The sequence below is a fragment of the Pygocentrus nattereri genome, chromosome 3 (genome assembly GCF_015220715.1).
Source record: "Pygocentrus nattereri isolate fPygNat1 chromosome 3, fPygNat1.pri, whole genome shotgun sequence".
Classification (NCBI taxonomy): Eukaryota; Metazoa; Chordata; class Actinopteri; order Characiformes; family Serrasalmidae; genus Pygocentrus; species Pygocentrus nattereri.
Window position 1 is genome coordinate 15,834,747 of NC_051213.1, and position 22,698 is coordinate 15,857,444.

The 22,698-nt window shown below is 40.2% G+C and overlaps 2 protein-coding genes and 1 long non-coding RNA gene across 4 annotated transcripts in view; 1 reads left to right on the forward strand and 2 right to left on the reverse strand.

The window, feature by feature from the left end:
* LOC108436552 (tetratricopeptide repeat protein 24) overlaps positions 1-9,759 on the reverse strand; it is a 22,662-nt gene extending 12,903 nt beyond the window's left edge. The window contains exons 1-6 of one of the 2 annotated variants that reach the window (XM_037536947.1): positions 9,626-9,759; positions 6,519-6,586; positions 4,712-4,951; positions 4,278-4,571; positions 1,888-2,089; positions 110-316 (exon numbers count right to left, since the gene is read on the reverse strand). In XM_037536947.1, the coding sequence (XP_037392844.1) occupies positions 110-316; positions 1,888-2,089; positions 4,278-4,571; positions 4,712-4,912 (904 nt within the window). In that variant the 5' untranslated portion in view covers positions 4,913-4,951; positions 6,519-6,586; positions 9,626-9,759. Of the gene's footprint in view, positions 1-109; positions 317-1,887; positions 2,090-4,277; positions 4,572-4,711; positions 4,952-5,390; positions 5,642-6,518; positions 6,587-9,625 lie in introns of those variants that run through there. The other variant, XM_017713094.2, reaches the window with a different exon arrangement.
* Positions 6,159-22,698, forward strand: part of iqgap3 (IQ motif containing GTPase activating protein 3) — a 19,003-nt gene continuing 2,463 nt past the window's right edge. Inside the window, exons 1-34 of the mRNA XM_017713092.2 lie at positions 6,159-6,192; positions 6,463-6,550; positions 6,674-6,830; positions 7,019-7,096; positions 8,189-8,265; positions 8,416-8,483; positions 8,588-8,701; positions 9,193-9,371; positions 9,463-9,544; positions 9,639-9,802; positions 10,977-11,064; positions 11,154-11,317; positions 12,117-12,277; positions 12,453-12,568; positions 12,652-12,815; positions 12,955-13,045; positions 13,173-13,340; positions 13,935-14,077; positions 14,282-14,452; positions 14,617-14,700; positions 14,786-14,857; positions 14,949-15,018; positions 15,171-15,379; positions 16,092-16,244; positions 16,444-16,607; positions 16,752-16,976; positions 19,111-19,251; positions 19,459-19,543; positions 19,686-19,918; positions 20,031-20,163; positions 20,338-20,440; positions 21,632-21,779; positions 21,901-21,988; positions 22,156-22,368. Coding sequence (XP_017568581.1) covers positions 6,159-6,192; positions 6,463-6,550; positions 6,674-6,830; positions 7,019-7,096; positions 8,189-8,265; positions 8,416-8,483; positions 8,588-8,701; positions 9,193-9,371; positions 9,463-9,544; positions 9,639-9,802; positions 10,977-11,064; positions 11,154-11,317; positions 12,117-12,277; positions 12,453-12,568; positions 12,652-12,815; positions 12,955-13,045; positions 13,173-13,340; positions 13,935-14,077; positions 14,282-14,452; positions 14,617-14,700; positions 14,786-14,857; positions 14,949-15,018; positions 15,171-15,379; positions 16,092-16,244; positions 16,444-16,607; positions 16,752-16,976; positions 19,111-19,251; positions 19,459-19,543; positions 19,686-19,918; positions 20,031-20,163; positions 20,338-20,440; positions 21,632-21,779; positions 21,901-21,988; positions 22,156-22,368 — 4,428 coding nt within the window. The remainder of the gene's footprint in view (positions 6,193-6,462; positions 6,551-6,673; positions 6,831-7,018; positions 7,097-8,188; positions 8,266-8,415; positions 8,484-8,587; positions 8,702-9,192; positions 9,372-9,462; positions 9,545-9,638; positions 9,803-10,976; positions 11,065-11,153; positions 11,318-12,116; positions 12,278-12,452; positions 12,569-12,651; positions 12,816-12,954; positions 13,046-13,172; positions 13,341-13,934; positions 14,078-14,281; positions 14,453-14,616; positions 14,701-14,785; positions 14,858-14,948; positions 15,019-15,170; positions 15,380-16,091; positions 16,245-16,443; positions 16,608-16,751; positions 16,977-19,110; positions 19,252-19,458; positions 19,544-19,685; positions 19,919-20,030; positions 20,164-20,337; positions 20,441-21,631; positions 21,780-21,900; positions 21,989-22,155; positions 22,369-22,698) is intronic.
* The window catches only part of LOC108436553, a 16,148-nt gene continuing 6,104 nt past the window's right edge, over positions 12,655-22,698 (reverse strand). The window contains exons 3-4 of the long non-coding RNA XR_001858535.2: positions 12,949-13,038; positions 12,655-12,790 (exon numbers count right to left, since the gene is read on the reverse strand). This is a non-coding gene — a long non-coding RNA (uncharacterized LOC108436553). The remainder of the gene's footprint in view (positions 12,791-12,948; positions 13,039-22,698) is intronic.

Sequence of the window (22,698 nt, forward strand, 5' to 3'; positions counted from 1 at the left end):
ATGGATGGATGGATGGATAAACATAAAGAAGTGGCTGAGGCAGCTGCATACTGTGTTCCTGTTAGACACACATAAACTGGGGATGTACTGGTGTTTCTAACTTGCTCACCATGAAGAGCAGCTGCCTCTCTGTGGTATTCCAGGGACTGCTGGTACTGTGCCAGAATGTTGTGGACCGCACCCAGGTTCTGTAGCACCACAGCCAACCTGCGTGGTGTAGAGTGGACCAGAGGCAGAGCCAGCTCATAGCACTCAGTGGCCTCAGGAAAAAGCTTCAGCTGGGAGAAACTCAGACCCACAGCATTATACAGCTTACCTGGAAAATCCAGAGAACAAATTCTACATGTTAAACAGATCATTTTACAATAAAATCAAAACCAAGTGACTTTAAAAACACTACAGTAGGAAGACTTCCAAGCATTATGTGGGACACCTGCATGAAGTATGTGCTGTTTTACAATGTTGGTATAATTTAATTACTAAGACAAAGTCACTCAGAGTAGTTTGATGTTAAATGTATTAATATGTAGGAACTTGCTGAGTCAGAATTGTTTACAGTGGTGGTGATCGTAACCAGACATCCACCCCTAAAAGCTCCCTCACAGAACCTTATTACATGAAATGGTTATGAATATGCTGCCTGATGTCTGAAACATTATTTTATGATAGTTCTGTGATGAATGTTTTTGCCTAAAGTGTCTTGTTAATCCAATTATTTTAATACAGGCATGGCCACTATTTTATCATTATCCACTTTACATATTTAAACTCAGAACACATGCATAGATTTACTGGTTGTTTTGTATAGTTAATAAAGTCAGTAAGTTTATTTGTAATGCACCATTTTATATCAAGCCACTGAATGTTTTTCTTTACATGTCAATGGTTATGTAGAAAATTTCAAAAACACAGTGGAATTCCTCTTTAACACATGTTCAATTAATTTTTAACATCAAAACTTTGCAAATATTTGACCCCTTGTCAATGAGAGCAGAAGCCCATAGTCTAGCTCTCTACCCTAAGTTTGTTAGCCTCTAAATGGTTCATGTAGTAGGAGTGACAGTACAATGGGTGTAACTGGGGTGTTCTATTCTCTGCTTAAAAATAATATCACATTGGAGTAGTTTTGTCTGTAACTTCATGTATTCTGTACATCCTGATCCCTTAATAAAAAGTGATTTCCAGCATATTGCATGTATGGTACATACTGTGTGATCATCAGATTATACATAATCACAGAGCATTATTTCCCTTTATTGTACATAACTGGTGCATCAAATGTGCTGCATTGAGGTTATAGATAAATATAGATGATAAATTATATATAATGTGCATCTCTACATTTCAGATTAGTCTTACCTAATGTATTGTCAATGATACATACAGAGACTTACAGATAGATACATACAGTTTTATCACCTTTAACTTCTAGAGTAGTTGGGCTGTGTGCATGTCCACATTAGCACATACTTTCTGTGTGCTACCTTTTTTTCTATAACTATATAATAGGAAAAAGAAAAAGAAACACAATGCTGCCTTTTTGTTGGATCCACTACAATTTTACCTGAGTGACTGGGAGCACACATTCAGAACGGAATTCACACTGCTAAGTCCTTCACTGTTTTTGATTTGTTTAATCAGAGTCACAATAAAGAGAGACTACCATGAAGAATATTCCTATTAATTTTTTTTGCTGCACAAAATGGCAGTCTGTGACAAACTAAACAGGTAAAAATCAAAGGGTTTTTTTAGCTTTGTTAGATCTTGTTTTTACTGGTCAAAAAACTATGAAAACAGGTATGAGAAATAATTGTATTAAAAGAAGAGCAGGGTTTATTTTTGTCTCTGCATTAAAGTGCCAAATCATCAAACTGTTTTATACTTCACCAAGTGTTTCTTGCTCTGTGATGTTGGCACTCAGTTCCAAGCACTCTGTCAGCACAGCGATGACATCATCTGATGTGAAGTGGTCACACTGCAGCATATGGTTCCCAGCATCTTTCAGGGCGATGGCAGCAGAGGCTGATTTTCCTGCCACTTTATAGCTTTCTGCTGCACGCAAGTAACTCTCTGCTGCCTCAGCCCACTCCTGCAACATGCAGAGATATTTGTCATTTGGTGTCATTTAAGTCTGGAATTACCAATACAAAAACAATTAGAATTTCACTGACAAGATAAGATAATTCTTTATTAGTCCCACAACAGGGAAATTCACAGCGCTACAGCAGCAAAGGGCACTCAAATAAAGAAGTAACAAGAAGAGAATTAACAAAGTAATTAACCTTATTAACTACTTAACAAGGTTATAATTTGTTACTGGTGACTAGACAAACAATATTTCTAATATTAAAGATAAAAAATAAAAGCTAAATTGTAAATTGTAAAATAATTTTATAATTAAAATATAAATATATAGCAGTGCCGCAATGGGTACTGCTTTCGCCTCACAGCAAGAATGGCCTGGCCAGGCGAACAGGGTCCTTTCTGTGTGGAGTATGCATGTTGTCCGTGTGTCTGCATGGGTTTACTCCGGTTTCCTCTCACAGTCCAAAGACATGTAGTCAGGACTATTGGATATGCTAAATTGCACCAGGTGTGATACGTGGTACGTGATAGGTGTATACGTCTCTTTGCCCTGCGATAGACTGGCGACCTGTCCAGGGTTTTTCCTGCCTTCTGCCCAATGGATGGAATATCGATAATATTGCACACAGGAAGTAGTGATGAATTCACAGTTTACATGCAATAGGTGTGTGGCTCCGGTCTCCCATATAGTATAGGGTATAGGGGACTTCCCAGGAGAGAGCAAGCCCACTTAATGAGTCTGTTAAGTCTCTTCCTATCCACAGTTAAGATGCTGCTGCCCCAGCAGACCACTCCATAAAAGATGGCTGATGCCACCATGGTGTCAAAAAATAAACATGCTTTAGCATTTCGTATGACTATGGCATCTGTGGCCAGTGACTAATATAGCATAAAAAAGACACAATACAAAACTATTAACACAACGTGTCTCCCAAAATCAGAGTTTGTTGTCTGAGGTTTTCTTCTTTAGTTTTGCGCTATAGCTATGAGGCTAAAGTTGCCATCGCACACATCTCAAATTGAGGTTAATGTTGAGCAGATTTGTTTAAGTTATTTCTGACACTGTATGAGTGTCACCAATTAAAATTAGCAACAGTACGCAAACAGTGGCAGCAGACTAAATTTGAAGCCAGAATTTAATATAGACTTTGTTCCATTTTTATAGATAATAGCATGGTATGCAGTCTCAGAAACCACATAAGCAACGCTGTTTGAGATTACTGAACAGCTCGACATGGTTTGTAGTGTGCATAATGTTAACCTATGAGTTTCGAAGTCTTGTTAGATCATCAGTCTTTAGTAAAAGGAGCAAAAAAAGAGATGACTACACATCTGTTAACTGATTGACTAGACTAAGGGAAAGGAAATTTTGTGTAAATTATGTTTTTGGACAAACCGATAATTTAGAGATGCACAATAATAACTGTCATGCTGGTAACGGCTGTTACAGGTTAGTTTGCTTCACTGGATCCAATCCAAAATTCTCAATTTTTCCCCATGCTTTCTCATTTTCTCCCATTTTCAGTCATGTCCAATTATACCTGTTAGTTAGTTCTCCCCCAGCTACAAGAAACTACCAAAACTGAGAGAGTAAAACCTAGCATAAGCTTTGTCTAAGTAACCTGAAGAATCACTGCATCTGTTTCAAACTGCTGCTAAATAAGGAGAGTTACCGCCAATTCTGTTACCTTAGCTAACAGATGCCAGAGTTGACCAGCATCATGCTGAGTGATGGGAAGAGGGAGCTCCATCTACCTCCCTAGAGATAGCAAGTCCACTTATGATCTCTTGGACTCCAAAAATAGAAAAATACTGGATACTGGCATTTACCCTCAATTCCCATATGAGTGCACCCCACTTATTTCTTAATTCAGTGGTTTTGCTTAGTGATATGTAGCGCTGGTGGGAGCAGTATTGGTGAATATAGTTTTTTCCCATACACTGGTGCATGATGACTAAAACTCCTAAGCTGTAAAGGCAGGCAAAAATTATTCCACTTAGACCAAACATTTTAAATTATGCAATATAATGAATCATTCATTAATCAATCATTCATTAATATGAGCAGATGACCAGGAACATGAAATAACTAGTTTAAAAAGACTCATTTTGACTTCAGATTGAGTGTAAGGTTTGTTTGTGTTATAATGACAGTCTAAATCCTCTTTCTTTTCTGTAACAGTGACACTCACCTTCCTGCGCAGGTGACAGTGGGCCAATCTGATACAGGTGTCCCCCTCACTGCTCCCATCTCCCTGTGAGCGGTACAGTTGTGCAGCCTGCAGGTAGTGCCTGGCTGCCTGGACATAGTCCTTCAGAGCTTCATGGGCTGCTGCGAGATTAAACTGCAAGTCTGCAACCCGCTCTCCTCTCTCACCCGGTTCTGCTCGTGAGAGAAAGTCTAGCCCTTTCTGGGGCTTACCTGCCTCTACATACGCTGCTCCAAGGTTAAAGGCACATGCCCGCTGCACTTTTGTCTCCTTAAGCTGAAGAAAGAGGAATAAGGACATAATTTACGGCAGTGCCACAGTATAACTGTGTTTTCATGAAACTTGCAAACGTTAAGAGGTTAATTTAATCATCAGCTGCTCAGTGTTTGTCAAATTACCCCGTTATGAAACTTTACCTCCACAGCAGCTTTGAAAGCTTTCTTGAAGTATTCAAGGGCATCAGAGTAGTATCCTTGCTGTAGAGCATGGTGTCCAGATGCTGTAAGACTCTCTATGTTCACCTGGACCTGTGCATGCTCAACATCTTCCTTCCCTTTCCTAATGGTCTTCTTTTTCGTCTTTTGAGAATCTCGGGATGGCGAACCATCAGAGGCCATGACAGGAACAATTGATTACAGTTGTATAGATGCATAATGCTAAAAAGAGAAATTAGGACAGAATGATACATTTGCCCAAAATTTGTCATATTGTTTATAGTGGTTATAACTTAATAGCAGTATCTGATCCTGGTGTACATAGACAGATTGTATTAATACAAACTATAAACGTCACGGACACTGTGGTAGTAAATAGCTGCTAGGATTCACACTTCACTAATGAATGTTTTATCACTAGTCTTAGGTATCAGTCCCCACACAGCCGCCAAAGCATTCATAAGGGGTTCTGCATTACAGGAATTATCCAGTAAACTACATTTATTTTTTAATCATGAGCGGCTTTTTAATATGATTTTGAAGCCTTAAGTCTAATTCACTCAGATAGGTTACTGTGGCTAACGACAGCTAACTAGCTAGCTCGTACACTAACGTTAGCTAGCTAAGTGAAGTAACACTAACGTTATACTTTTCAACTTACTGTTTTCGTAAGTTCTGGCATTTTCACAGAAATCCTCAGTTTATGATGCAGCTACTTCTTATGCCGAAAAAGGTGAGGTGAGTTTTATAGAACACACACATTCGTCGCCAGGCTGACTAACTGATGAACCTCCTCATGACAGGTGCTGACATCTGCTCTGCTGACCGTAGGATTGTTTACCTCCGTTTCCATAGAGACACAATTGCCGACAAAAAAAGAAAAAGGGGCAAACCGAATGCAACAATAAGGGAAAATATATATTATGCCATTAATATAGATTTTTTGCTAATCCAGATTAATATACCGTTGTTTTTTTAAGTCCCTTAACGAAGAAGCAGCGCTATAAATAGTTAACTACACTAACCACAATGCACGGCGTGTCTGAGGCGTGGCCGGCTGATAGCCAATTGGATCACGGCGGGACATTCAAACCTGTTGAAACGTAAACAGCCATTTCCACATTCAGGCACTGCGCTGTTTTTCATTTCAGGTGGTCTCTTTCCTCGTCGCAGTTTGGCGCCGAACTACTAAGTCTTTTTTAAAGACCATAGTTTATAATTTGCGCTAACGTAACTAACGTTAGATAACGCGAACTAGTTTAAACCTTCCTTTTAATAGGGTCTGTGGTGTAGCTGTTGGTTTTACGGGCACTGCTAGCCAGCTAGCTAACTTTAGCATTCGTAACCTCGAAAAAGTGTCTGTGTTCTAGATAGTTAACTTAACCCAGCTAACCTTTCGAAAATACGGCTTGCTCGGTCCACACCAGAAATGGGAGAATCCGGGGTTCAACACCGGTCCGGCTGTAAGTTGCTGATTTAGTAGCTATTTAGCTCAGAAAAGTGTATTGTAGTGTAATTGTTCACGATAACGATAAATATTGCCATATTGCCCAGCTCTAAACATCACTGACTTCTGTTGTGATTAAATTACTGCATAGTGATTTGGGCTGACTATTTAGTGACTTTTGGGCTGTATAGTGATTTTAGTCTTGTGTTGACACTTAGTTGTGTAGCTATATGTACTTACACTCCATGTGCTTGTACTACCCGCCCTGCTGGGCTTTCTTTTAAAGATGAACGCTTGACTGCAGAAGAAATGGATGAGCAACGCATTCAAAATGTGGCGTACCAGTATTTGTGCCGCTTGGAGGAAGCAAAGAGGCAAGACGGCGCTTGACTACAGCTGTATTCTTCTTCCTAAGAATAAAGACAACACAACATTGCTTGCTTTACATCCTTATTCCCACTTCAGCTTTTTCTGAATGTAACTGACTTATTTTTCAGGTGGATGGAGGCCTGTTTGGATGAGGAACTCCCAGCACCAACTGAGCTTGAGGAGGCACTGAGGAATGGAGTTCTGTTAGCAAAGCTTGGGCACTGCTTTGCTCCAAATATAGTTCCTATCAAAAAGATCTATGATATTGACCAGGAACGTTACAAGGTCTGTCTCAGAAAGACGAGTCCACCAAAGTAACATACATTTACATTACTGTTGAAGTGTTGTTTTTAAGTCCTAATGGTACCAAATGGCTCAAAGGCTTGAAGAATAAAGAATCACAATTGCATACCTTCTTGTCCACAAACTCAAACAAATGCAGTTTTATCAGCATTATATCTTTGTGTCTACAGGCAGTGGGCCTGCAGTTCCGTCACACTGATAACATCAACCACTGGAGAAATGCAATGGCGGAGGTCGGACTACCCTCGGTAAAATGAGACTGCATGTTCTCACTGATTGAATATGCAAATCAAATCAAAAGCTTATACACACCCGATCACAGAAGGGTTTTCTTTGTTTTTACTATTTTAAATTAAGACATAAAATGTGGAATAAGACCTATGGAATTATACAGAGACAGAAAAGTGTTAAACTTTTTTTATTTTAGATTATTTTTGAAAGTTGCCCCCCCCCCCCATGATGCATTTTTACAAACTCATTCTCTCAGTCAGCTTCATGAGGAGCCATCTGGCAAGCTTTTTTGAACAGGACTGCTGAAGATAAACAAATGCTGATACCTTGTTGTTGCTGAAAACAACTTATTGGGGAACAAATGTCTTTTTTATGTAAATATTCCATTTGTTTGGGAAATAATTTAGTACATATGCATCAGTGTCGCTATTTATGTTTGTCATTTGCATTCAAACATAAGCCTTTGGTTAAAATGTCTAAGACAACAAAATGGATATTTATTTAACTGTACCTAGTACATTGAAAACTACTGTTTCACACAGGCATGTAAAAATTTGCGATACCAAAAAAAAAGTCACTGATCATATTTTGTGGCTGACAATCAATAATCAACAATATCAACATAATAATTTCACTTTATATGCATTTTAAAATGGGTTCACACAATGATCTATGTATTGTGTGTGCAATGACCATAAAATATGTTAAAGCTCTAAATATGGATTAGCTCATCCTTTAGCTATACCACTGATAATTGAATAATTCTGAATTTTTTTATTTAATATAATGTAAAACATTGTTTGTTAGATCCTTTTAGAGCCCTTCAAAGTTGTGTGCAAAAGTAACATTAGGAAGTGTTGCTTAATCTCTCCTAGTAATATATCGGTGGCTTTGTACCTGGATGAGAAATCAAACCCCAGTCTCTCTGTGTGAGGTGGTGGTGGTGGTGTAAAATATTTAAATATCATTTCCACCATGGGTGACTGTGTATGAAATGTGTATGAAAATAAACATGTCAGTGAGTGTCTAATATCCTCCTCATAATGTCTGCAAATAATAATCAATATATTGTCAACCCTTAATATAAATGTAATGTTTTTCTTTCCTAGATTTTCTATCCTGAAACCACGGACATCTATGACAAGAAGAATATGCCCCGAACTGTCTACTGTATTCATGCTCTCAGGTCTGTACCTGCTGTTCTGTCAAAGACTTGTATAAAAATTCTTTGATTCTAATTAATGCTAGTTATAAAAAATAATTTCAATGGAGATTTATTTAGAATTATACTGCAATATATTTTACCTATTTCTCTTGTCATTTTTTTTCTGTCTAGCCTTTACCTCTTTCGTTTGGGTCTGGCTCCTCAGATCCATGACTTGTATGGCAAAGTCAAGTTCACTGGTAAGATCTGTTATTTTCAGTGTTAGACTCATTAGACAGCTTGTTGTCATGAGCACAGTTGGCCTGAAGAGATGGCACCTTTCACCTTTTTTTTTCCCTCCCAGAGGAAGAGATCAACAACATGAAACTGGAACTGGATAAATATGGTATCCAGATGCCAGCCTTCAGCAAGATTGGAGGAATCCTAGCCAATGAGCTGTCAGTAGACGAGGCTGCTGGTAAGGTTCATCAAATCGAAGCTTAACATGATGGTGATTTTACAGGTGTCTGTGTGAATGTTTATTTGCATATAGATTAGGCAGTTTTTTTTCCACTAGGAAATGTTGGTGCTTCTTAGAGTGCCTGGGAAAAATTTGGTGTTTTGGACAAAAAAATTAAAATTCCAGTCATATGTTGGCTCCTGGAATAGCAGGACTGATCGCTTGATCTGACCAGCAAGTGTGAACATTACCAACTGCATATTCATGAACAGACTAAAATTGTGGAGTTGTAGAAATGTATTTCAATCGCAGTAAATGAGGAGCTAAAGTTAAAATAAACCAAATGGTCTTTGTTTTGTAAAGTAAGCTACTGAAGTTGAACTGAAATACTAAAGTACCTGAACTAGCATAACTTGGCCCTCATTAAATAGCAATGGTGTCTTCCCCATCCATCTGTGGAGTTCACAGTTTTTGCTCTCTTTGGCTTACTGTTCCTGTCTTATGTCCAGTGCATGCAGCAGTGATAGCCATTAATGAGGCAGTGGAGCGGGGCTGTGTGGAGGACACAGCACAGGCCCTGCGTAACCCCAACGCCATGCTGTCTAACCTGCAGGAACCTCTTATGGCCATCTATCAGGAGATGCTGCGCCAGGCTCGTGTTCACAAAGCCGCCCAGTCAGTTGATAAAGTGAGGGAGACTGAGCCTTCTGTTTAGTCAGCATCCAAACTGAAAGTGTCCTGGTCAGTGTGATACTAATTGGTTATCGATATGTGTTCAGGTGAATGGTTCTATGGAGAATGACATTTATGAGGAGTATCTGACACAGAGTGAAATTCAAGAAAACATCACTAAAGTTAATGGTGAGTTACTGAGTGTAATGACTTTTTCTGTGTGTGTACTGTTTCTGTTATATTGTAGTGAGATGTCTGTGCAATTCTTACTGTGTGTGTGTAGTGCGAGCAGCCGTGGAGCACGTGGATGAGGCTCTAGAGTGTGGCGATCCCTTGGCTCTGATCTTGGCCCTGCAGAGTCCTAGCCTGGCTCTTAGGGGGCTGCTCAGCGATCATGCTGACTGGTACCTGGTACAGCTCGCAGCAGATAGAGAACAGAAAGCCCTGGTGAGATACTGGCCTTTACATGCAGCGTGAACACTTGATTTTGGTTCTATGGAGTTGAAGAAAGATGTGAACTCCCTTTGTGTTAAATAAGAGAGTGCTGGCCACATCCTAACACTTATTTGACTTTGCTAAAAAATTGTTTTAAATATTTTAGGAAAAAAAAAGATGGGTCCGTTTGCAATGCAGATAAAAGCAGAAAGCAGTAATTTGTACTTTTTTTTTTTTTTTTTTTTTTTTTTACTTTTATTAAATTTATATCAGTACAAAAGCACAGTATTTTGTTTTGTTTTATGTTTACCTTATGAACTTTGTTGTTTTTTTGAATACGCTTGGTTTGAAATTGATTTCTGCGGCATTAGTTTGAACAGGAGTACGTTTACCACTGTGTTAAATGATGTTTCCTTTCTATAACACAACCAGTGATTCCATGTTTTGCTATTCTTCAGTTATGATGCTTCAAAATATGTTCAGCTTTAATGGTACTTTCACAGATTTCTATTTCTGTTGGCTGATAAAAAGAAAATGAGGGGCTACTTGTAACAGTCACTTCTCTGCAATTCAATGCAAAACTACTGTTTAATGGCTGAATTTAACATATTGGGGGAGGGGAACATTAAATGTGGCCTGTGGCATATAGAAATTATGTGTTCTTTGTAGAGGATGTTTTGACTTATTTTCACTTACAAGATCAACTAGGTTTTCAAACTTCTGATTAAGACTGTACATGAATGAAAATTAAATATAAACAGCTAAAAAAGGGTGTGTCACGGTGTGTGAATGGGAAATTAAATGCCCCCATTGTTTGCCATGGGCAGGATGTTGTAAACATTGTTACAGCTAACCATGTCAGGTGGAGGCTGTACTTTAGTCTGGCTAGCTCATTGTGAGTTGGTCATGTGCTTCAGACTAGAAGGCAACCAGCAGGATATTCTTCATTAACTTGTTTAACTAGATAAAATAAAAATGTTACATTTTACACTGTATAAGGTTGTGCTCCATGCTTCCCTAGTTGTCTAATGTAATTAGAGCTTAGAGGAAAGGAGACTGGAAGGACCATCGCTGGATATAATTGTAACTTATTAGTTTTTGTGGTTAATCAGCACCAGGTTGTTAAGACACTTAAAGAGTAGTGTTTACGGTTTGTGTCACTATTCGTATGTATGTTTTCTCACAGGACCTTGGCAGTGTGGACCCTCTGGAGAGAGATGAGCTGCAGGAAGGTGTCAGTGTGGCCAATGAGGATGCTCGGCGCTCCCAAACAAGTCAGTGCAAGCCCAAGTACAGCTTAAACAATGTTGTCTTTCAATGTGTGTAACTAGCAACAGTCAATGGTGTGTTTGTGTGCGTACAGTGCTGCAAGCAGTGTCCAAAATCAATGAGGCTTTGCGTGTTGGTGATGCACGTCAGACAGTGCGTGCCCTAATGAACCCAGATGCCCACCTCCCAGATGTCTATCCCTTCGCAGCTCAGCTTTACCAGAGAGAGCTCGCCCCTCTGCAGCAGCAGTGCCCTCAGGTGGCTAACATAGCTCATAGGCTTCTTCAGTTGTGCCTTGCACAGAATCTTTAAGGGCTATTAAGTTGCAATGCTTAAAAAAAACGAACTTTTTTTAACATGTTTACGTAATTAAATTAAGATGTAAACAAAGTTCTTCAGGTTGGTTTGATGTAAAATGAGACTACCTTGTATCGACTTATTACACAATATAGTTATGCCACATAACTATATTGGAGATATTGTTTGAGAGGTTTTTGGTGTTTTTTTTTTTTTTTTTTTTTTTTTTTTCTTTTGGGCTGACAGATACAAGCAGGAGGTTTTATGGCAAAATAGTACCCAAAGACTTATTTATTTATTTATTTTTTATTTACCACTATTTTACCATGTTCAGCTCTGAAGTTTGTTTGGATGGCAAATGAAATCAAATTGCATCAAAACCCCTTGGTTCCAATCACCAGGTGCAGTAAAGACATCTAAGCAGCAAAGTTTCTCTACAGTGCACCATTTTACATTAAACCAGTCTGAATGACCGTCTCTATGATTAGACTGTGCGTTAATTTTGGTGTATATGCATAAAAAATTGGTGGGTTTCGCCCTTAACTCTTATCTTATTTTGGCTTTCACACAGTGTAAAGAGGATGTTTTATCAGGTTTGAAATGTTAGTGTTTAGAGAGTTTAGTAAAGAAAAGGCACAGAGAGACTACAGTTTTTCTATATTTATTGCACTACCTGTTAGGTTTCTTTTGCTGAATTAATACAATTTTTTTCACATAAACAAATTTCATTTCCATGCTGAGTTTGCTGTGTTATGTTTAGGGAGAGCTGCAGCAGGAGGAGCTGTTTGTAGCAGTAGAGATGCTGTCTGCAGTGGCTCTGATTAACCAGGCACTGGAAGCTAAGGATGTAGGAGCATTTTGTGCCACACTAGTCAGTCCTGCTGCTGGCCTCTCTGACATTGATGACAGCTTAATGCAGAGGTCAGACATTGAATTTTTCTTTCCCCCTACATGGCCAAATGACCAGGTCCTAATTTTACTACTTCTCATATGTTCTAGGCTGAAGACAAATTTCTGAAGATATACACGTTATATATCTTAAGAGCGTTACGTTTGTAGATGTACACAGGTTATCTAATGAGTAATCTCTGCTCAGGTACTTTGAGGAGCTGTGTGAACTGAAGAGAAAGGCAGGCAGAGCTCTCTTGACATGGAATGAGTTGCAGAGTGGGCTCAACAATGTCAATATGGCAGCTCAGGAGGAGCATGACCGTGAGTGAATGCTACCCTTTTTTCCCCTCTCTGTCTTGGTATTGATGTGTTGTACTAAGCTGATGTACTTTCTCTTTCTTTAGAGATCTTGACTATTGGACTGATTAACCAGGCGCTCTGTCGCAATGATCCTCAGAAAACTTTGTCTGCATTGCTGCTGCCCTCTATTGGCCTGAAGGATGTACTACCACAAAACGGCAAACGCTACCATGATGTGCTGACCTGTATCAAGAAACATAAAGCAGAGGTATGGTATGCAGTAATTTGGAGATACAAACAGTGCATTGGTGAACAAACATCATTTTTAATGTATTAATAAAGTATATTAAATTCTTAATCACTTCCTGACAAAAATATTACAGATTGCATGTCTTATTTACCTGCAGTTGAGCCAGGACCCTACAGCAGAGCTGTGGTTAGCTGACATTCAGGAGGGTGTGAGACTGGCCAACCAGGACACTCAGAGGGCACTAAAGAGTGAGTATATCCATACACATACATGTTAACACTGAAGCATTACTATTTAGGCAGTTCATCCAGTTACATGAGAACATATCTTTTTGTATACCTTTAAATCTGACTTTAAGATGTTTATCTTAAACAGTGTCTCTTGGCCTGGCTGCTGTCAATCAGGCAGTGAAGGAAGGAAAACCATCTCAGACCCTGAGAGTACTAAGTCTCCCAGAGGTGGCGCTGCGGAGTGTGGTGGCAGAATGTGCAGAGGGTTACCAGACCGAACTGGCTTCCCTGCTCTGTGCAAAAGCCTTGGAGGGTCAGTGTTACTATGATGCACTACATGGACAAAAGTATTGGGACACTGACCCATTACACCCACTGGAGCTTTTATGACATAACATTCTAAATCCATAGGCAATAATATGGAATGTGTCCCACTTTGTAGCTATAACAGCTTCCACTTTTCAAGAATCATTGAACAATATTTTGGAGTTTGTCTTTGGGGAATTTTTGCCCATTCATCCACAAGAGGGGCTGGCTTGCAATCTCTTTAATTCATCCCAAAGGTGTTTGAGGTTGGGGTCAGGCCACCAAACTCACCGAGCCATTCCTTTATGGACCTTGCTTTGTGCACTGGGTCACAGTCATGCTGGAACAGAAAAGGGCCTTTCCCAAAATCTTCCCACAAAGTTGGAAACATAGAACTGTCCAAAATGTCTTGGTTTGCTGAAGCATTAAAATTTCCCTTCATGGGCCTAGGCCAGCCCCTGAAAAACAACCCCAAAGCAATTTCCCTCTTCTACCAATTACTGTCCAATAATTGTGTATGCCTAGTTCCTAACAGACTACTGGAGCATAGATCTTGAGAGTGCACTGTGTGATTGTCCAAGTTGTATCTGCTTATGATCAGGTGATAACAAAAGTCCATGGCTGAGGATTAGGACTCAAGATGGCAGCTCTTACTACTTCCATCTGCAGAAGCTAGAGGGCTTCTGGGAGAGACCTCAGGGCTTTGTCCAGAACAGCATCTGCCTCAATCATGAAGACATCCAGGTATCTGCCCTGACCCTTACCATGGACAAATGTACCCATCAATAATTAAGGCACCTTTGTCAGGACGTATTGTTCTGCAATATTTATATATGCCCTTTTTTCTGATGAATCTCATTTTGTTTATAGGTGATTAAGATTGAGATATTCCCTGTCACTATCTGTTTATATGCACCCCCTACTAATCACTTCTGTGTCCCCCTGCAGTCAGTGTGCAGTAGTGTAACTCTGGCCCACAGTAGGGATGTGCAATGGCAAGCCAGTGAGCCGTTGGTGCTGCAGCTGCAGGCCCGTGTACGTGGCTTCCTCCTTAGACAGAAATTTGCTGAACGCCTGCGTTTCCTTAACGCCCAACTACCTGCTATCATAACTATTCAGGTGAGATCACTTTATACTGTTTGTACAATGCTACAACAGGTTTATTGATATGAAACCAGTGTGTTGAACGCTGCTCATTATGTTGCCCATATGATTTGTGGAGTAAGATTTTGTTGTTCAGTCAGGTGTTTTAGAAAAGGCACCGATCCTTATTTCCTTTTCAGTCTCACTGGCGGAGGTATTTGCAGCAGAGGGCCTATAGGGAGAGACTGCAGTACCTCTATCAGAACTGGAGAGCAGTGGTCAAAGTAGGAGCTTATTTCACTTTCTAGAGTATATAGAAGTTCTGTTTTGCATGAGGAATTGGTAACGTGGTTGGTAACTCTCTCTTAGATCCAGGCTACTGTTAAGATGTGGCTGGCTTGTAGGAAATATAAGGCTCGCCAGCGCTACTTCAGAAGACATGTAAGTCTTATTCAGTTTTATGGATCAGCCTTCAGCCTGTGTCCAGGTAGAAAATATAATGATCCTGGTGTGTGTTGTGTTTATCTACAAGGTTGGTGCCATTGTAAGGATACAAGCTTTCTTCAGAGCCAATAAAGCCCGTGAAGAGTATAACATGCTGGGTACGGTCTTTTAATTTTGGTTTATTTTTAATGGACAAATCTTGTTCATCATTATACAACAGCTTTCTGTTCTTTGTTTTGATCATTTATTTTTTTCAATTTTAACTTAAATTTTCTTTTTGTTGTGGATCTGTGCCTGTGTGTGGGTGTAGTGCACTCCAGCACTCCGCCTCTGTCTGTAGTGCGCAAGTTTGCCCACTTGTTGGAGCTAGGGGATAATGATATTCGCCAGGAGGGGGAGCTGTTGCGCCTGCGAGAGGAGGTGGTGCGCAATATTCGCTCGAATAGGCAGCTGGAGGCAGACCTGGACCTTATGGACCTGAAGATTGGCTTATTGGTCCGCAACCGTGTTACACTGCAGGTTGGAACCATACAGGGAGATGTTCACTTTTAGTGTGCGTGTGTGTGCGCGTGTGTGTGTGCGTGTGTGGTGGGTTTTTTTTTTTTTTTTTGTATTAACATTAAACATCTGCTTCAAATTAGATTTTTTTTTTTACCAGCATCTACCCTTTATGAACCATTCCACTAATAATGTGTGCAAATAGTATAACTTTGTTCTATGTTCAGATGGGGGTTACAAGAAGTCTGGTAAAATGATGCAAACAATCAATTCAGTACAATTCTATATTTAAGCCATATGAGCTCTCAACCTAAATATGTTAAAATACCAGCATCAAGTCTGATTAGTGAAAAGACTGTATGTGTCGCAGGCAAATTCATTTTGACAACAAAATAGAAGAGGTAACATCAGCACGATGAAACTGAAATGTGTTACATGAGATCTATACCACGTTTTTCATGTATATGTACATGAAAATATAACTTGTGAATTTATATGGGATTATTGGAGTTCTCACAAGCAGCTCTTGTGTTTGGATGAATAAGGTTCAGAAGGAACCTTGTTTTTCTTGTAATGTAGTTTTTGTTTTTAATAGTGGAAAACATGAAATCACAATACTATAACCATGAGCTCATAATGCTTGCCTCTAGCCCCAGTATGTCTGTCTTCTATAACTTTTTTGTATATGACACTTCTGTGATATGTTCTGTGTGGTCTGGTCCTTGGGGTGCAGGAGGTGGTTTCGCACCATAAGAAACTCACCAAGAAGAACAAAGAAGAGCTGTCTGATATGATGGCCCTGGAGAAGCACAAAGGCCTGAAGTCTCTTAGCAAAGACAAACGAGAGAAACTGGAGGCATACCAACACCTCTTCTACCTGCTTCAGGTACTCTTACTCATCTTGCTGTTGGATATAATTCTTTACTCAGATATCTGTATTGGTTCAAAAAAAGCATAACTTACTAAGTATTTGCAGGTGTTTACTGTAGGAGCACCTCCAGAATGTAGTTATTTTTGGACAAGATGTGTTTAGTCTTTTGCTTTTGTCTGTACTAAATGCACTGATGTTTTTGTGTGGTTTTTAGACCCAGCCTTCATATCTGGCCCAGCTCATCTTCCTGATGCCACAGAATAAGAGTACAAGTTTCATGGAAACTGTGATCTTCACTCTCTTTAACTACGGCTCTGACTGTAGAGAGGCTTACCTATTGCTGCAGCTCTTTACTGCGGCCCTGCGCCATGAGATCAAGTACAGCTTGCACTCACACATATCTACTTTTTCATTTAACATGAGCATGAAGTTGCTGCAATGCCTTAAATAAATTGAGTGACTGGTGGAGGTCTGCTAATCCACTTATGCTATAGTGAATGTATGTGTGTGTGAATTTAACAGATTGAAGGTGGACCAGCCTCAGGAGGTAGTGACAGGGAACCCTACAGTCATAAAGATGTTGGTAAGTTTCTACCGTCACGCTCGCGGCCAGAATGCACTAAGGGATATCCTGGGGCCGGCAGTGCGTGAAGTCCTGCAGGATCGCACACTTAGCATCCGCACAGACCCTGTGGACATCTATAAGAGCTGGATCAACCAGACTGAGAGCCAGACTGGCCACAAGAGGTCAGTACCAGGTGCAGGCACAGAAATGACCTTTTTTTTTCCTCTCTCCCCCCCCCCCCCCCCCCTTACTTTTTAAGTCATCAGTGATTGATTTTTGTGATGTATTTTTATGTTTTTATCTTAAGCTCACTCTCTGTGGCTATATGAACATAAACATACACTCTATTGCCAAAAGTATTTGCTCATCTGCCTTCACACGCATATGAACTTGAGTGACATCCCATGCTTAATACATAGGGTTTAGTATATCTGCTATAACAGCTTCAGCTCCTCTGGGAAGGCTTTCTACAATGTTTAGGACTGTGTTTATGGGACTTTTTGACCATTCTTCCAGAAGCGCTTTTGTGAGGTCAGACCCTGATGTTGGACAAGAAGGCCTGGCTCGCAGTCTCTGCTCTAATTCGTCGTTGAGGTCAGGCCAGTCAAGTTCTTCCACACTAAACTCGCTCATCCATGTCTTCATGGACCTTGCATAGTGCACTGGTCCACAGTCATGTTGGAACAGGAAGGGACTGTCCCCAAACTGTTCCCACAAAGTTGGGAGCATGAAATTGTCCAAAATCTCTTGGTCTGCTGAAGCATTAAGAGTTCCTTTCACTGGAACTAAGGGGCTGAGCCCAATTCCTGAAAAACAACCCCACACTATAATCCCCCCCCTCCACCAAACCTTACACTTGGCACAATGCAGTCAGACAAGTACCGTTCTCCTGGCAACTGCCAAACCCAGATTCGTCCATCGGATTGCCAGATGGAGAAGCGTGATTTGTCACTCCAGAGAACACATCTCCTCTGCTCTAGAGTCCAGTGGTCGTGCTTTACACCACTGCATTTGACGCTTTGCATTGCGCTTGGTGATATAAGGCTTGGATACAGCTGCTCAGCCATGGAAACTCATTCCATGAAGCTCTCTATGCTGTTCTTGAGCTAATCTGAAGGCAACATGAAGTTTGGAGGTCTGTAGCGATTGACTCTGCAGAAAGTTGGCGACCTCTGTGCACTATGCGCCTCAGCAGCTGCTAACCCCAATCTGTCATTTTACGTGGCCTGCCACTTCATGTCAGAGTTGCTGTCATTTCCAATCGCTTCCACTTTGTTATAATACCACTGACATTTGACTGACTGGAATATTTAGTAATGAGGAAATTTCATAAATGGAGTTGTTGACTGGAGTTGTTGAATTCACTGAGCTCCTGAGAGCGACCCATTCTTTCACAAATGTTTGTAGAAGCAGTCTGCAGGCCTTGGTGCTTGGTTTTATACACCTGTGGCCATGAAAGTGATTGGAACACCTGAATTCAATATTTTGGATGGGTGAGTGAATACTTTTGGCAATATAGTGTAGTTTGAATACTCAAGTATTCATTACTTGTGTTGGTATTCGTTTCTCTAACATTTGGAAGGCACAAAATTGTAGCCTAAACTATAGTATTTCATCAGCAAAGACCTTTAGACAGTACAGTTATTGTTAATGTATGGAAAATGTTAAATAAAGTGTAGCTGGTTTAGTTGAGTGAATCATAAATTCATTTCAGGCATTCATGTCGCCTCAGAGCGCAACAAATTGCACTGCTTTTGATATGGCTGTTGAAGCTAAAACGGCAAAGATGCCTAAGAAAACTCATGTGTTAGCACTTTAAATTGTCAGTTGATGAGAAACATGCCAAGTGCAAAATTTGTGATTAGAGATTGATATGCAACAGAGATGACAATTTTGATGGATTAGAGCCTCCCAAGCAGTACTATCCTTATTCCACAGGTGATGTTAGTTAATTTGTGTCATAGTATACAATGTTAATACATTGTTACTGCCTTATATATATATATATATATATATATGTATGTATGTATGTATGTATGTATGTATGTATGTATGTATGTATGTATGTATGTATGTATGTATGTATGTATGTATGTATGTATGTATGTATGTATGTGTGTGTATGTATATGTGTATGTGTATGTGTATGTGTGTATATATATATATTGTTCATAAGGGTGACTAAGAAGAGGCAGTTGGTTAGAAATACCAACAAGCATTTGAAACCTCTAAAATGTTGCCATGTTGATGTTGCCAGCATGTCTGTGTGAATTTTATTTCATAATTTTTATGTGTATAAATGTTGTGTATGCCCAGCTCCTTGCCATATGAGGTGAGTGCAGAGCAGGCTCTGAGCCACCCAGAGGTACAGCAGCGTTTAAACATCGCCATCACTAACCTGAAGAGTCTGACTGACCGTGTACTCAATGCCATCACCAGCAACATCCATAAACTGCCGTATGTGTATATATAAATCTAACTTATAAACGTGCGTGCGTGCGTGCGTGCGTGCGTGCGTGGAAAGCTTCAAAGTGATGCAGTTGATGTAACTATCCAAGACCGGATGATGGAAATAATTTGAATATGATTTGACTGATGGTAAAGCCAAAACCTTCTGATGAAGTTCATTGGCTTTAATGAAGTACATTACTTCTGTGTGTTTAGGTATGGGTTGCGCTACACTGCCAAGGTTCTGAGAGATGCCCTGCAAGAGAAGTTTCCTCAGGCTAGTGAGGATGAGATGTACAAGGTAAGCAGTCCGTAACCCTCCAGTAAGCTCACTGCTACTTGAAAACAGTCTGGTTTTGTATTGCAGGTTTGTCATTCAAGGTAATTATTTGGTGAGTTGTGAACATTGTGTGAATGTGCCTAATCGATGCTGGTGTGGACAGATTGTAGGTAACCTTGTGTACTACCGCTACATGAACCCAGCAGTGGTGGCTCCAGATGGTTTTGATGTGGTGGAGTTTGGGGTGGGTTCCACTCTTCTGCCAGATCAGCGGAGAACTCTTGGCTCCGTTGCTCGAATTCTGCAGCATAGTGCAGCACACAAGCACTTCCATGGAGATTCTGCACACTTGCGTGCCCTCAATGACTACATCACACACACACACACCAAGTTCAGGTGAAGAGCTTGACAGTGAAACCTTATATTCACATTGCTATTCTGACTTATATGATTAAATGGGATCCTGGTGTATGGAGCAGCTGAATGAGATTTTCCACCCTTCTCACAGGAAATTCCTGCATGCAGTGTGTGATGTTTCTGAGCCTGAGGAGCGCTTTAACATTGATGAGTACTCAGAGATGGTCATTCTCAACAAACCTGTTATCTACATTTCTATTGGCGAGCTCATCAACACACACAAGGTGTGACCCTTTCTTACTCATTCTTTATTCTCACATTTTATGCAGTTCTCTTTGTGTATTGTCACATACAGTTCTCAGTCTTTCTGTCTAATTTGTGTTAACATGTATAAACCTATTATAATTTAACATATTTTGTGTGTGTGTGTGTGTGTGTGTGTGTGTGTGTGTGTGTAGCTGCTGCTGGAGCACCAGGACGCACTGTGTCCTCAACAAAATGACCCTCTCCTCTTGCTGCTCAGGGACCTGGGCAAGGTGCCCTCTGTCCAAGCCCTTGTCGGTCAGTCTGTCCCCAAATATCCACCCTATCCTTATTCTCATGCCACTGTTCTCAGAATAGTTTAACCTTCTTTAACATCTCAAAATGTTCTTTCACTGCCAGTGCATATTACATTTATGATTCCTATTTATTGTATATAAAGAACAGATGAAACTGTTTCTCAAGTATATAGGCATTGAAATTGTGGATGTAATTTGCTATGTGACTGAAAGGGCACTGATTCAGTTCAAACCTGTGCAACACTGCATAATTAAGTCATGAAAGAGATTCAGAGTGGTTTGATTTTTAAATGGTGCTTTATAGTAACACTTGCCAACTCAAGTTTCTTTACAGTGGTAATAATGAACCAGGGGTCACATTTGTCTAAAGTGCAAATATTTTATTTGCTGTCCAAAAAGATCAGGGAATCCTGGGGATTTATATGTAATATTCATAATACGGTAAAATAATTGGAAATACAAATAAAGTTGGCTTATGTTACTATTTACTATAGGGGACAGTCATGGGCTGGAGGTTAGGAAACCAGCCTTGTGACTGGAAGGTCGCCAGTTCGATCCCCAGAGCCGACAGCACATGACTGAGGTGTCCTTGAGTAAGACACCTAACCCCCAACTGTTCCCTGGGCGCTGCGGATTAGGCTGCCCACCGCTCCGGGCAAGTGTGTTCACTGCCCCCTAGTGTGTGTGTGTGTGTGTGTGTGTGTGTGTGTGTGTGTGTGTGTGTGTGTGCTCACTAGAGTGTATGTGGTGTTTCACTTCACGGATGGGTTAAATGCGGAGGTGAAATTTCCCTGTTGTGGGACTAATAAGGGTCTCTTAATCTAATCTAATTTTGCCATACAACACCCTGCATGTACTAAACATGTACTACATGTACTAAACGTGTGTAAACAGATAAACAAAACCCAACATTTTAGCTCATAGCTTATTAAACACTTAAGACATTTGGATCCCAGCACCACCATTGTGAACAATGACTTAGTTTTTTTTTTTCTAGAATTGTGCATCTCTCATCGAACCATTCTTAATGCCTTTTTTGTTTTGTTGTTTTTATATCTTAAACACTTAAATTTTGCAAGCATTTTGAAAAAGCTGCAAAATTACCCTTTAATGTACTTTTGTTTATCACATTGGATTCATTCTGTTTTAATTTTTTATAAATTGGTAATTTATTGTTTGAATGGTGACACAGGTGAAGGGGTTATCAACTCTGCAGATCCAAACCTGGAGCAAACTTTGGCTCATTACAATAAGATGGAAGTGTCCCTGACATTAACCAGCAAGTTCGACATCTTTAAAAGTTCAGATGACAAACCTGACGCCCGAGGCATTCTGCTCAGGTAAGTCTGAGGGGACGTCTGTCTTGTTGAATAGACAAGCTGCAAATTGTGATGATGTTCTGTAGACCGCTCATAAGCTGACAGTGTATCAAGTATATGCTGTTTTTATCTTGTTTTCTAGCACCAAGCATCTGATAATCGATGTGATCAGATCTCAGCCTGGCGACACACTGAGTGAGGTTCTGCGATCTTCCGTCTCTCAGGATCAGGTATACAGAACCTGATGTGAACTTACTGCCCTCCCTCTGTTTGTCTCACTCTCTTTCTTTTCCTCCATACTTTCAGTGCACACAGGTGAGTAGAAGACAGAATTGCCTAGAAACGTTAATTGGGTGTGTGGGTGTGTGTGTGTGTGTGTGTGTGTGTGTGTTTTTAGGAGGTGCAACATGGCTGGATGATGCACCGCAGGGCACAGCGGGATGCCCGCACCCCAGAAAAAATGAAGAGGAACCAGTCTCTAATAGCCGACAGCAACCTGACACTGGAGGAGAAAAAGCGTAAGATCCAGCGCAGCCTGAGGAGGCTGGAGGCTCTGGGAGTGCTCACCCCACCAGACTCTGAGACTCAGATCCTGCAGCTCATCGCCAAGGTACACACACGCTCATGTTCCCTTTCAAAGGAAAGGTTTATATCCCTGTTGCATAAACATATTAGTGTGTCTAGCTGTAGACGGTATGCACTCTATTTTGTGCTACCAAATATCCTAACAAATATAGCAAAACATGGGTGAAAAATAAGATTTTTTTTTTTTTTTTTTTTTTTTTTGAAAAATTAAAGAGACAAAACATTTTTGTGGGTGTCTTTGGTTAGGGTTTCATTTAGGTTGTTATTAAATTATTGGAATCATTAAATGCATCCTGATGAAGCTTATTTTGTTCACTCATATAGCTGCATTCAAATGCACTGTTTTTAAAAAAAA